Source organism: Acinonyx jubatus, chromosome E2 (assembly GCF_027475565.1).
Source record: "Acinonyx jubatus isolate Ajub_Pintada_27869175 chromosome E2, VMU_Ajub_asm_v1.0, whole genome shotgun sequence".
Lineage (NCBI taxonomy): Eukaryota > Metazoa > Chordata > Mammalia > Carnivora > Felidae > Acinonyx > Acinonyx jubatus.
Window position 1 is genome coordinate 53,975,220 of NC_069396.1, and position 14,781 is coordinate 53,990,000.

The following is a 14,781-nucleotide window of genomic DNA, read 5'->3' on the forward strand; positions in this document are numbered from 1 at the left end:
GCTTCTGCGTGCGTCTTCCACTCATGGAAAATCATGGCGTTCATTTTACTGTATTAACCAAAATGCTATGATGAGTAAGTAAACTTGTGCCACCTTTCACAGCGAAGTGTATGTATGTCTGTGGGGTAAGTTCCTAAAAGCAAAACGTAGCTTTTATGTTCTTTCCAAGTTGAGAGATGCGGCCAAGTTGTCCTGCATGGAGGGTGGACAAGTGCACATTCCCACCATCAAGGGGAGAAAGTGTGCCTTTTCCTGCACTTCAGTTGACCTCTGTTCCCCGTCCCCTCCTCCGGTCTCTTTTCATATCCTTCTGCTTTCTCTCTTTTTGTCTCTCTGACTCTCAGTCTCTTTTTCTCCAGCACCCACAGCCCTTGGAGAATGGCTCATCTCTTTCAGTCCTGGAGAACCAGTCCTTGCGCCTGGTCTGTGTCGTCAACAGCAACCCCCCTGCCAGGCTGAGCTGGGCCCAGGGGCACCTGACCCTGTGCAGCCCGAACCCGGGGGTGCTGGAGCTGCCTCGGGTACAGGAGAGAGATGAAGGGGAATATACGTGCCGAGCTCAGAATGCAGTGGGCTCCCAGCACGTCTCCCTGAGCCTCTTGCTGCAGAGTGAGTGCATCTGTGGGGGTGGCCAGAGGAGAACAACAGCACCTGCCCCCCCCCACCCCGGGGCTCCCCAGCTGCGCCCCCTGGCCCTTCAAGGGGATCTCAGCTCTGGTCTGTGCTCCCCTGTGAGGCCTGGATTTTCCCTGCTACCTCCAGTGTCACTGTCCTCTTCCAACCAGACCCCAGCTGTAGGGTGGGGTGAAGGCTGAGAGGGGAAGCCAGGGGAAAGGGGTGGGTCTTGGAGGAGAGGGGCTGGGGCCTGCACAGGTGTGTCTGAGAACACAAGGTCCTTGATTTGTGGCGCAGGAAGGAGGCCACCATGTGCCCAAACTTTCAGGAGAAGCCAGGGTGCCTGTGTGGCTCAGTTAAGTGTCTGACTTGGGCTCAGGTCATGATCTCACGGTCCCTGGGTTTGAGCCTTGTGTCAGACTCTGTGCTGACAGCTCGGAGCCTGGAGCCCACTTCGAGCTCTGTGTCTCCCTCTCTCTTTGCCCCTCCCCCCCAAATAAACATTATTATTTTTTTAATTTAAGGAGAAGCCAAAAACCCTCAGTAATAGAAGTAATACTGCAACGTAGTATTTTTTAAAAAGTATACATGAACATAAAATAAATATCTCAATGGACAAAGTAACTGCATTTTAAATAAAGACAGGCTGCAATCCAGCTCCTGTATGCCTCACTCACCTGGTCCTAATCCCCTCCCCCAGCCCCAGGTCCCTGTGTTTTGAGGCTGGCAGGGGGGCTGGAAAAATCTAGGGTCCCACAGGGAGTGGGAGAAGATACCGAGTCCTTGGAGAGGAATCACCAATAATTCAATCTGTGTGCAGGAAAAGCGTGGCCTTTATCAGGAAGGCTGCTGGGGGCAGTCGGGGGAGCAGGTACAACGGCTCCGATCTTCTTGGTTCTCTGCATCATCATCATCCTGTGAGCATTGACCCTGGGCAGGGAGGGATAGCCCTGGGTGGGAAGGGCAGGCGAGCACAGGATGGAGGGACCTGGGTGGGTGAAGAATCTGAAGCAAGGGCAGGAAGGAGGTCCATGGCACCTGGGTGAGTCTGTCATGGAACTCTTGGGGCACCTGGGTGGCTCAGCTGGTTAAGCATCCAACTTTGGCTCAGGTCATGATCTTGTGGTCCGTGGGTTTGAGCCCCGTGTTGGGCTCTGTGCTGACAGCTGGGAGCCTGGAGCCTGCTTCAGATTCTGTGTCTCCCTCTCTCTCTGCTCCTCCCATGCTCACACTCTGTCTCTCTCTCAAAAATAAATAAAGATTAAGAAAAAAATTAAAAAAAAAAAAGAGCTCTGTCCCCATTGTCCAGGATAGGAAGGCCTGCATTCTCAACACTAGGGTCTCTAGAATGGGATCACCACTCTCCCACCTCCATCACCCTTCCAGCCCCTTAAGAGAGAATGGAGGAGGGAGGGGGTCAGTCTGCCCACAGCATGCTGAGCTGGCCAGACTGAAAGGCTTTCTGGTCTCTTCTTTCAGAGTGAGATCCCAGAGGAAGAAAGTGACAAAGCCTTCAGTGGGCACCAAGAATACAGGCATGGAGAGTGCAAACGTTGTCACGAGGTCAGTGTCTCAGGTGAGTGACCTGGGCATCTTGACATCAAACATCCTGCCTGGGTACCTATCCCAGGATGGCATTTAGAATTGCTCTACTGAGCATGGCCAAAGTTCCTCTCCTTATCTCCTCCTCCTCCTCCTTGGGGATTCCCCATCTTTGGGACAGCACAACCACTCCCTCCTCTTTCTTTCCTGTCAGGCATGCAGGAGTCACCTTCTGTCTCTCCTCCCTGTCTTTCCTACAGCCCCAAATTCACATCTTGTCCATTTTTCCTCTTAAGGACAGCTAGCTTCGCCCCCTCTCTCTATCTTGACCCCCATCATTGCCAAGGATTCAGAATCTTTTTCCTAGACTTCCTCATCTCCTTGCCTCTTACCTTCCTTGTCCTACACCAAGCAGTCATCCAAAAGCCACCATTATCCAGTTCCTCTGCATTTAAACACCTGTTTGCCCCCATTGTCTAAAGCAGAGGCTGGCAACTTTTTCTATCAAGGGCCAGATAGATACTTTTGGCTTTGCACACTTTACAGTCTGCTGTAACCACTCATGTCTGCTGTTGTAGAGTGAAAACAGCCATAGATCATATGCAAATGAATGAGCACAGCTGCATTCCAATAAAACTTTATTTACGAACACAGGCAGTGGGCCATATTTGATTCATGGGCCATAGTTTGCGGACCCCTGACCTAGAGAATAAAGTCCAAACTCCTCAGGAGTCCAAACTCCTGCAGCCCTGCATATTCTGGCCTCTCGAGCACCTACCTCTCCAGAAGGACTAGGGTTAGGGTGAAGTGAAGAAGGCCCTTGCCCCAGATGCAAAACTTAAGGAGGTGCTCCAAAATCTCTGTAATCCAGATAAATAATGTTTTCGTGTACTATTTTTAAAAAAACAAAATTAAGGCAAAACATCCATGGTGAGTAAAATATAAAAAAATCTAAACAATGACAGGATCACTAGACTGAAGTTAGTTAGAAATTATTTAAGGGGCACCTAGGTGGCTCAGTCGGTTGAGCATCTAACTCTCGATTTTGCCTCAGGTCGTGATCTCACAGTTCGTGAGATTGAGCCCCGTGTTGGACTCTGCACTGATTCCAGAGTGCAGTTGGACTGCTTGGGATTCTCTCTTTCTCCCTCTGCCCCTCTCCCCTGCTCATGCACTCTCTCTCTTCAAAAGAAAAATTAAAAAATTATCTAAGATCATAACTGAACCCAGAGAAATTGTCAAACATGGCAGTATTCTTAGTTGCAAATGAAAGGAGCAGAGAAGTTGATTTTGAAAATGTCCTCTCTGCATTTGCTTCCAGTAAAACCAGGAAAGCAAAATTATCATAAATTCTGGTTCGGGTATAAATAAAATATTTAAACTGAAAGTAATGTTTTATTACATGCATTCTTCAAGTTTGCAATAATATTTTAATTATTTTAATGTGGGTGAAAAACTGTTAGAAACACACACACACACACACACACATATATGCACATGTATTTTCTTCTGCCTTAGGCTCCAGTTGGCTCAGAAAGTCACTCTTACTTTCCACTCCATCCACACTGGACTCCTCTGAACAAGGGTATTTGTGCCTCTGGTGTTTACATGGACTGTTATTCTCTCCTCAAATGCTCTTCCTTCCCATTTCCACTTCTTCATACCTGTTCAGCCTTCATGCTCTGATGTAAATGTCATGCTTTTCATTCATTTGTATTCAGACTGGAAGTCTTTGGAGGGTTTTGAGCAGAGTACCATGTATCTTTTATTTACTAATTCATTTGGGAAATGCTATTGAGCCCCTCCCAAGTGACAGGGGAGGGGTTGCAGGTGCCGGGGATTCATCTCTGAAAAAAAATTGTTCATCTTGGGCTCCGTGAAGTATCAGTCTAGACAGAGGGATACAACCAAACCAAATAAACAACCAATCAAACAACAAATAAGTGACTACAATGTGAAAGGCAGACGTGTACTTGGGGGAAAGTGAAGGGGCACAGAGACCAGGGGTGCCGGGGAGATGGCTTGTGATTTTTCCGTGCTTTATTTTTTTGTGGTAACTTTACCACCTTAGCCATTTTTAAGTGAATAGTTGTGCAACAGATTTCTAGAACATTTTCGTCTTGCAAAACAAACTCTGTATGTGTCCATTGGACAGCGAGTACCCACTTCCCCTGACACCCCTGCCCCTTGAAACCACCATTCTGCTTTCTGCTTCTGTAGGTTTGATGGCTTTCGTAGATACATCACAGAAGTGGAATCATGCAGTTTTTGTATTTTTGTGACTGGCTTATTTCACTTAGCATAATGTGCTCAAGGTTTATCCATGTTGTAGCCTGTAACAGGATGTCCTTCTTTCCAAGGACTGAATAATATCCTGTTGTATATAATAATGTATATAGCACCCATTCTTCTGCAGATGGATACTAAGTTTGCTCCCATCCCCAGCTATTGTGAATAACGTTGCAATGTACATGGGCATGCAAATATCTTTTTGAGATCCTGCTTTCAATTTGGGGGGATAAACACTCACAAGTGGAATTGCTGGGTCATGGGAGTTTCCATTTTAAATTTTGAGAAACCGCCGTACTGTCTTCCATAGTGGCTGCACCATTTTTCTTTCCCAGCAACAGTGCACAAGGGCTCATTTTTTCCATATCCTTGCCAACACTTGCTATTTTTCATTTTTCATTTTTTTTGCTTGTTATAGTGGGCATCATCTCACTCCTCATGGATGTGAGATGATAGCTCACTGTACTTTTGATTTACATCTCTCTGATGATTAGCAGTGGTGAGTGTCTTTGCATAGGCTTGTTAGCCATTGTATATCTTCTTTGGAGAAATGTCTAATTCAAGGTGTTTTTTTTTTTTTTACCCATTTAAAAAACCGAATTATTTGGGGTTTTTTGTTATTGAATTGTAGGAGTTCTTTATATATCCTGGATATTATCCTGGATAATATCCTGGGTATTTTCAGATATATGATTTGCAAATATTCTCTCCCATTCCATAGGTTTGGCCTGTGGTTTGTGTTAGAGATGATTAAGCAAAGACATGAAGGAGGTTCAAGAGTTTGCAATCTATTGTGATCAAAGAGCATGCCGGGCAGAAGAAACAGCAGGTGCAAATGCTCAGAAATGGGAGGCAGACCAGTGAATGGAGGACCAGCAGGAAGTCTGTGTAATTAGACAGAGAGAGGCAAGTGCCAAGAAATGGGATATGAGTTTGAAGAAGTCAGGGTGTTTGTAAATCATGTCTGCACACATAGTCCACTGTGGGCGTCTGGAGGCGTTGAAGCAGAAGAAGGACACAATCCAGCTTTCATGTTCACAGATCCCTCTGGCCACTAAGTGCAAAAGAGACTGTGTGTGGCAGGGAAGTTAAAAAGGAGGCTAGAGGAACATTCCCGGCTGGAAATGATGGTGGCTGGAACCAAGATGTTATGAGGGTGGGGCTTGATTGCATTCCGGATGAAGTCTGAGGTTAAGGCTAAATGGAGTTTGCTAATGGATTGAGGGTGGGATATGAGTGACAGAGGGGGGTCTGGGATGACTCCTAGATTTTTCCTGTGGGCAACCAGAAGAACAGAGGCGCCAATCATCGTGCTTGAGAAGGTTGTAGGAGGAAGAGATTTGGGGGAGTAAAGGAGAAGTTTCGTTTGAATATGTTCTGTGTGAGTTTTGGACGAGGGAACGGGGATTTCAAGTACACCACTGGATCAAAGTCTACAGTTCAAGGGAGAGAATGGGCTGGAGGTATCCGGGGCCCCTCTAATACTTAGGGGTCAGGGAAATGCAAAGCAAGCAGCAAAGAGGCTGCTGATGGACACCTTGCAGTCCAGAAAAGAAGCGCTTTTGTTTAGGGAAGACAAGCAGTTGGATGACCTTTCTGTTGTTGCAAAGTCCAGAAAGGCGGGGACTGAAAGGGGCCCATGTGGCTTTCACTAAGCAGAGGCCTTGGTAACAACAGTGTCAGGAGGTGGTTGTGTGTGTGTGTGTGTGTGTGTGTGTAACTCTTACTCTGAACAATCAACAAAAACAGGAATCGTTCCGTTGAAGTGTTCTCTCATCAAGGGCGGGGAGCAGCAGAGCATCAAGGGCGGGGACAGCATGCTGCTGTCATGAACCAGCACACATTTAGTGGCTTCCAACAGCATACATTTATCATCTTACAGTTCCAGAGGTCACAAATCCAAGTCCACAAGTTTTCACTGGGTTAAAACCAAGGCGTTGGCAGGCAGGACTGAGTTCCTTCTGGAGGCTCCAGGGGAGAAAGGCATTTTCTTGCTTTTTCCAGAAGCATCTGTATCCCTTCGTTCGTGACCCAGGTCTCTGTCTTCAAGGCCATGAGTATAACATCTTCAAGTCCCTCTCTGCCTCCTTTTAATTGTAAAGATAAAGACCCCTGTGATTACATTGGTCACACTCCAATAATCCAGGGCAAACTCCCCATCTCAATATCCCTAATCTAACTTCATCCTTAAAATCCCTTTTTCCATGTAAGGTAACACATTCATAGGTCCTAGGGGATTAGGGTGTGGGCATCTTTGGGGGGCTATTTTTCTGCCTATGTCGTAGGGACATAATTTCTTTGACTGTCCGTCCACGAAACTGTGAGCTCCCTAAGGACAGGTGCTGCGCTCAAATTGAGGCTTTGTAATTCTCTCTCTCTCTTACCCAGTTCCTGTCCATTATATCATAATTCACCATTAGATACTTACTTGTTTAACTCGCTTCTTGCCTCCTCCCTCGATTAAAGAGTCAGCTGCAAGAGGTCAGTGCCTACATCTCCTGTACTCATTACAGTATATGCAGCACCCAGCTCAGGGCCTCGTACACGGGGGCCTCAGTAGGACACCAGGCTTTGGGGTCAGAAAGGACTTGGGCTGGATCCTGGTTTCACCGGGGACTTTGAGCACGCTGTTTTCTTGGTTCACCCTCAGTTTTCATATCGATAAAATGAGGACAGTAATAATATCTTCCTTATGGGGTTGTTGTGGCAAATTAATGAGATTCACAAGCATCAAATAAAGTGCTATGTATTAAATATTTGAGGAAGGTATGAATGGAGGGAATTCCACAAAAATGTATGTGAGATGAATGGATGAAGGAATTTATGGACTTCTCTCCTGGGTATTCTCTGCCTCACTCTATCCCCCACTGTTTGGTTCTGACTCCCTTTTCTCTTCCTTCACGCAGGGTCTCCTGATTGAAGCCTGGGCAGGCAGCCTTCCCCCAGATGCCGCCACGCCCTCCTTACGGGAGGAAGAAGAGCTCCATTACACAACACTCAACTTTCACCAGACAGAGACTTGCTGCCCACAGGAACAGGTGGCCCCCTAGTATTGAGTACTCAGAGATCAGGATTCACAAATGAGAGACTGCTGAGACCCCGCCCTGGCTTGAGAGATCTTGGCCCCTGAAGGGCAAAGAAAAAGTCAGGGGCCAATTCCTGTAGACTTAGAAGCCCTCCAGGGGATGAGCTGTGAGTACGACAGAAAGAACACAAGCTTTGTAAACAGAGTATTTCAAGTGCAAAGTCATATGCTGTGCCTTTACCAAGTAAGCGACAGACCAATCCCTGTCTTTCTGTGCCTCAGTTTCCTACTCTGTGAAATAGGGATGAGAAGCCTACCTGTAAGTTCATGGTGAGAAATTTATATAAAAATGTAAGGGACCTAGAATAGCAAAACAATCTAGTGAAGGAAGAACACGGTTGGAGAACTCAGACTTTACTATAAAGCTAGAGTAATCAAGACACTGTGGTGTAGAACGGAATCAAGTCCGTAAACAGAGTGTGTGTATATGGTCAGTTGAACAGCACCAAGTCAGTTCAGTTGGGAGAGGAGGGACTTTTCAACAAGTACTGGGAGAACAAGTAGGTCAAGGTTTAGAAACAATGAAACTTGACCCCTTTTTCACATCACATGCAAAAAACTAGTCTGAAATGAATCGTAAACCTAAAAGTAAAAGTGAAAACTATAAATACTTTATTATTGTGCTGCCCAATATGGTAACCACTAGCCGCACGTGGCCCTGGAGAGGTGCTACACTTAGTATGCAAAAAAGAAAAAAAAGATAAAAGATCCCATTAACAATTTTTCATATTGATTACCTGTTGGAATGATAATACTTTGGATATACTGGTTCTTTTAGACTATTATTAAAAGTGATTTCATTCATATTTCTCTGATGATGAGTGATGTTGAGCATTTTTTCATGGCAGTTTCTTTTTAGTTTTTTTTGTTATAGGTACCAGAATTTTGAAATTACATGTTTGCTTTGCATTATATTTCTATCGGACAGCATTGCTCCAGAAGAAAATTTAGGAGTATATTTATGCATGTGCATAGATTTCTTATAGGACATCCAAAATAGTAAGCATTATGTGTGTGTGTGTGTGTGTGTGTGTGTGTATATATGTATATATATATATATATATATATACATATATATATAATAGTAAGCATTATATATATGCTAATAGTAAGTAAGTAATATATATATAATAGTAAGTAATAGTAAGTAGTAAGTAATAGTAAGTAATATATATACATAATAGTAAGCATTATGTGTGTGTGTGTGTGTATAATAGTAAGCATTGTATATATGCTAATAGTAAGTAAGTAATATATATATAATAGTAAGTAATATATATACATAATAGTAAGCATTATGTGTGTGTGTATATATATATATATAATAGTAAGCATTATATATATGCTAATAGTAATAGTAAGTAATATATATACATAATAGTAAGTAATAGTAAGTAGTAATAGTAAGTAAGTAATATATATACATAATAGTAAGCATATATATGTAAATATATACATAATGCTTACTATTTTGAATGTCCTATAAGAAATCTATGCATATGCATAAATATTCTCCTAAATTTTCTTCTGGAGCAATGCTGTCCGACAGAAATATAATATATATATTATTAAACACTTCTGTTCATCAAAAGGCATGATTAAGATAATGAAAAGACAAGCCATAAACTGGGAGAAAAAAAATATATATATATATCTGAAAAGGGGCTTGAACCTAGCATATATAAAGAATTATTACCAGTTAATAACACAATAACCTAACTATTAAAATGGGGGAAAAGACGCAGCCATATATTTCACAAGAGATCCAAATGGCCAGCAAGTACAGGAAAGCTGGTCAACGCTACTGGACATCAGGGAGACGAAAATCCATCACAATGAGATGCCCTATCACATCGGCTAGAATGGCTAAAATCAAAAAGCCTGAGCACAGATATCCCTATGAGGTCAATGCCAGTGTTACACCCATTTTACACATGGCAAACTAAAGCACAAATGGGCTATCACACTGATGGCCGATAACTGCAAGCTTCGTGATACAGAGACCACGTAATGATCACAGAGAGGTTCCATATCGAAAAAGTAAATGATTTGAAAAAAGAATGTGTCTTCTAAAATCTTCATCATCACCTCGGTCCATACCACCACAGTCATCTTCACTGTGGTCATGGCCACCACTGCCACCATCATTACCATCAAAACCATTGTCACCATGGCATTAACATCACCATCATCTCCATCATGCCTCAATGGTTCTCAATCAAGGCAATTTTGTTCTGCTTGAGACCTTTTCTTTTCTTTTTATTTTATTTTTTTTTCTTTTCTTTTTTAAAGGTTTTTCTTTTCTCTCTTTTTTTTTTTTTTGAGAGAGACAGAGAGAGACAGAGCACAAGCAGGGGAGGGGCAGAGAGAGAGAGGGAGACACAGAATCCAAAGTGGGCTCCAGGCTGCAAGCTGTCAGCACAGAGCCCGACGTAGGTCTCAAACCCACGGACCGCAAGATCATGACCTGAGCCAAAGTCGGATGCTTAGCCTACTGAGCCACCCAGGCACCTCGTTGGGGCCTTTCTAATGCCTAGAGTCATTTTTGGTTGTCTACGCTTAGAGTGATGGAGGTAATTGCTACAGATACCAAGTGGGTAGAGGCCAGCGATGTTGCTAAACATGGTACAGTGTGCAGGATAGCCATATACCCCATCCCCACCTGAAATAATTATCTGGCTCCAAATACTGATAGTGCTGAGGTTGACAAATTCTGGTCTACTCTATACTGAGAATGCTGCTGACTGCTTCATCCTCCCAGGTAAGTTCTAGCCCCCACATTACCCTTCAGGGCAGGCATTCCCCTTCCCATGCTCCAGGTGGGCTAAGAGGACCTGAGGGGAATGTGATCTACTCATGGCCACCCAGCAGGCTAGAGGCAGAGCTGGGATTTGAACCCAGATCAGAACCTTCCCTCTGCCCAGTCTCCTCCTCTGCATAGTTTACTATCTGTTTCCCCGGCTTCACTTGCTAACTGGGGACTACCATGTACCAGACTCATGCTGGATGCTCGGCACCGACCCCGCTCGTTCTCACAGCTGCCCCTCTAGGTGGGCCTCCATATCCATATCATAAACACAAAGGAAATGGGCTGAAGTCATTGGGTGAAACCCCATTGGTCTTTGGAGGCATGACCACCTCTATGCTCTCCCTCTTTGCTACTGGCTTCTGGTCCTTGACCTCTCTGTCTGCCCCAGATGATTCCTGACAACCAATTCCTGGCCTGTCCCTTCTCCCTTCTGGCTCTGCCTCCCCCTCTTAGGGCAGTGCTCTTGAGACCCAGTCCCCAGCCAGCACCCCACCTTTGACCCAGGGCAACAGGTACCTGGTGGAGAGGTGGCTGATCAAGATGTAGATCAGGATTCCACAGAGGTAGACGCTGCTAAGGACTATTATCACGATGAGCCACACCACTTTGGCTCCTGAGATGTAGAAGCCTCTGTTCACAACATGACTGTGCTCTGGAGGAGAGGATACATGGGGGTTAGGAACACCATCACTCAACCCTTCGCTCACTCACACATTCATTCTTCAGAAATTTATCAACATTTGTTGTGTACAAGGCACTGTTCTGGGTGCTAGGGATTCAGCAGTGCACAACAACAACAACAAAAACCCTTCCTGCCCTCATGGGGCTAACATTCCAGCTGGCAAGTGGACAGTTGACAATTAAGCAAAGAGATGTCTAATATCATCACAGGTGGCAGGAAGTGCTGTGGAAAAGAATAAACCCACTCAAGGTGGTAGAGAGTGACAGGGTCAGAGGTGCTGGTTACACAGGGTCATTAACTCATTGCACAGATATCCACTGAACACCAACTACGTGCCAGGCACCATGTTAAGCACTGGAGGCAAATGGTGAGCCAAGAGTTCTCCCAGGCTCTGTCCTCCTAAAGCTCATGGTCCAGCGGAGTAGAAAGCTATGAATCAGTGCATAATTGTGCACGTTTGTCAGTCATGTCTGGTGCATAGCAGGTGATTAGTAAATAGTGTGGAGAGACCAGAATAAATATCTCCAGCTCACACTGAGTTGTGCTTGCGGCTCGCTCTCTGGGATGAGCCAGACTGATTGCTTCTCATGCACTGTCTGATTTAATTCTGCCAGAATTCTGCCAGAGCCCTGTCATACAGGGACCTTTATTATCTTGACACTACAGATGGGGACGCTGAGGCTCAGAGAGGTGCTCTTCCCATTTACAGATTGATTCCCAAGCCAAGTTCCAGACACCACGTCCACAACAGATCTCTGTTTCCCCTACACCACCACCACTCCCCCACCCCGCCTCATTTCAAGGCAGTCCAGCAAAACAGGGCACAGGCTGTAAGGTCAGACTGCCAGAATTTGAACTCTGCCTCCTCTGCTGATTGGAGCTGGAACCTTGAATAAAGCACTTAAACTTCCCATAGCTCAGTTTTCTCACCTGTACAATGGAGGTGGTGTTAACAACAGTCACTTGCTCTGAAGGGAGACTGTGAGGGTCACATAGCTAGTAGGGTGCTCAGTAAATGTTGGCTGGCCATATCTCCCTGGAGCTCACCTTGCTCTGATCTGAGGTCCCTGAGGGCTTCAGAGAGGGGGTAGCTTCAGACTTAGAACTCAGAGGATGGGGGTTTTACCCAACCATCGTGGGCATGGCATTGTAAGGTAGAGATGGCATTTCTGATGACGGGCACTATGGAGGCAAAAGCACGGAAGTGGGAGTTATTTGTGGGGCATGAGCCCCAGAGGGGGGCTGCTGTACTCACCTGATCTATGCACCTGGATCTGAAATTCCCTGTACATGGTCAGCTGAGTCATGGGGTTCTCCACGATGCATCTGTATCTGCCCATCTGCTCCCAGGACAGACTTGGGAGGATGATTTTTGCCCCTGAGAGGCTCACGAGGGAGCCGTTGTGGGTCCAGTGGTACTTGGGACTGGGTCGGGAAATGGCGTTACACTCCATGTGCACTTCGGAGCCGATCTTAGCAGACAAGATGCCATTTAAGATGATGTGACTGGTTCTCAGCTGCACTTTGTCTGGCCCATCTGCAGAGACAAGGCAAAAGTCTCAGAACCGTGTTTCTGACCCCTCGGGATCCTGTCTCCTTCCCTCAACCTGCATGCAGCCCCCCTCCCCCGCCGACCAGCAGGTGCCCCCACTCTGCACCCTAAACATCCCCTAGAGCCAACACATGCAAGGCGGCTGTCCCCAAAACAACTATAATTATAATGTTTTCTGTTACCTGCACCTACTATGAGCCAGCCCTGTAATTGCCCTTCACATCACAGTAAAACAGGGATAGAGTAGAAACAGTACAACAGGCCCCCTGCAAGCCAGACTCTTTTACAGGCTGACACATTGGCTTCATTCCCATAACAACCCTTGTGATCAATTTTACAGATGAAAAGAGAGGACTAGGGATTCCGTAGTCCCCTACTGACCCACGAAGGGACAAAGCCAATTCCCCCTATGGCCGGGGAAGAATCTCCCCGAGCAGCTACAGGCCAAGGGTCCTGGCTCTTGGTTGCAAGCCTCTGACCAGTAAGCCATGTACAGAGGTCAGAAGCTATCTGTTCTGTGACCACTTTCTTCACATGATTGCCACAGCATGCTTGTTAGGAAATCTGACGGACTCCACGTGGTTCCGGAGTTAGACGTGAAAACTGTTCAAGATTTGTGCTTTTTCTCAGTTGAGAGATGTGAAACAGTTTGGTCAATGTGAAAGGTCCCAGGCTCATTGTAAGACCCAAGGCTCATTGTATTTATAAGTCAATGTCTTAGGTTTTACAAGACCTGTTTGAGATTTTGGGGAGGTCTGGCAGGGCTGTGTACTTGCCCTGGTGGACGACCAAAGAGGGTCATGCAGAAAAGAGAATGTATGAAATGTGTCATTTAGCTTTAAAATCAAACTGTTTAAGAGAGCAGTTCAATGTGAGTGAAAGGAAAAGTGAAGGCAATTTTGCTAAATTTAGAAAGCCGGAATAAAAAGATCATTGGATGTAAAAGGCTCAAGGGAACCTGGGATTTGAAAATTTAATAAATTGAATGTTTTTAACATTTATTTATTTTTGAGAGACAGAGAGAGGCAGCACGAGCAGGGGGCAGACAGAGAGAGAGGGAGACACAGAATCAGAAGCAGGGTCCAGGCTCTGAGCTGTCAGCACAGAGCCCGACGCTGGGCTTGAACTCATGAACTGCGAGATCATGACCTGAGCTGAAGTCAGACACTCAACTAACTGAACCACCCAGGCACCCCATTGAATGTCATTTTCAAGAAACTATTAGTTGTGGGGCACCTGGGTGGCTCAGCCTGTTGGGCATCTGACTTTGGCTCAGGTCATGATCTCACAGCTTGTGAGTTTGAGCCCTGCATTGGGCTCTGTGCTGACAGCTTAGAGCCTGGAGCCTGCTTTGGATTCTGTGTCTCCCTCTCTCTCTGCCCCTCCTCCCTCATGTTCTGTCTCTCCGTCTCAAAAATAAATAAAACGTTAAAAAAAAAAAAAGAAACTATTAGTTGTAATCAGGCCCCTCTTTACAAAAGCCAGATCTGAACAAAGTCACACTATTTCTAATCTGGGGAGTGGGGATTGGGTTCCCATCTTGAATAGCAGGTCCTTCTGTACAGTGAGGGTGATTCTGAGTCCAAAGAGCTGAGATTCAAACCCAGGTCCAGCTGGCTACAGGCTGGCTTATGGTGCTTCCGCTTTTCAGTTCTGTTTCATTGCTACATCTCTGGGAGGCCCTGGGCCTACCCCTGGCATCACTCCTGTGACCCCAGACCACTCACAGTCCACGGAGAGAGAGAGAGGTTCACTTCTCCAAGGAAACTCTGGAATGCTTTCTGTTTCACACTGAAGTGTTCTGTCATAGCGGCTGACCCTGTGGATGATGAGGGTCTTGAGGTCCGGGGAGACTGTCATCCGGTCATTGCTGGATACCCGTGTGTACTCCACATACCAGTTGACATTGGTGGCATTGGTGTAGCAAATGGCGGCCACAGGATCCATATATTCTACCACAGAGCTGGCGTTAGCCCAGATGTCCGGCTTCTTTTCCAACTCTGGGGGAAGCAGAAAGGAGACATTAAGGGTGGGGTCTGCCTCCCCAAGCTCTGCTTCTCTCCAAGGGGAATTTTAGGTTTGGGGAGAAGCCATAAGTTGTAAAGTGGGACCTGGGGTCTTGGCAGGAGAGCAGCCCTGGAACTGAGAGGGACAGAGAAGTAAGGTGTAGGCATGAGTGGTTGATGTGTGGGCACTAGCCTGAGCCC

General features: G+C 45.8%; 2 protein-coding genes across 4 annotated transcripts in view; one reads left to right on the top strand and one right to left on the bottom strand.

Annotated features, from left to right (window-relative positions):
* Positions 1-155: 155 nt before the first annotated feature.
* Positions 156-8,558, top strand: LOC113593311 (sialic acid-binding Ig-like lectin 8). 2 transcript variants are annotated; one of them, XM_027037233.2, is made up of 4 exons: positions 156-609; positions 1,436-1,532; positions 2,095-2,191; positions 7,353-8,558. In XM_027037233.2, exons 1-4 carry the CDS (start codon positions 177-179, stop codon positions 7,494-7,496), a joined length of 771 nt encoding a protein of 256 aa, XP_026893034.2. In that variant the 5' UTR covers positions 156-176; the 3' UTR covers positions 7,497-8,558. The 2 variants fall into 2 exon arrangements, with proteins under 2 accessions (XP_026893034.2, XP_053066977.1); XM_053211002.1 differs by having other exon boundaries at positions 2,095-2,178; positions 7,353-7,476.
* CEACAM18 (CEA cell adhesion molecule 18) overlaps positions 4,560-14,781 on the bottom strand; it is a 14,482-nt gene continuing 4,260 nt past the window's right edge. For both annotated transcript variants that reach the window (XM_027037144.2, XM_015070076.3), the window contains 4 exons: positions 14,302-14,574; positions 12,278-12,559; positions 10,857-10,992; positions 4,560-6,533 (listed from right to left, as the gene is read on the bottom strand). In XM_027037144.2, the coding sequence (XP_026892945.1) occupies positions 6,515-6,533; positions 10,857-10,992; positions 12,278-12,559; positions 14,302-14,574 (710 nt within the window). In that variant the 3' untranslated portion in view covers positions 4,560-6,514. The remainder of the gene's footprint in view (positions 6,534-10,856; positions 10,993-12,277; positions 12,560-14,301; positions 14,575-14,781) is intronic.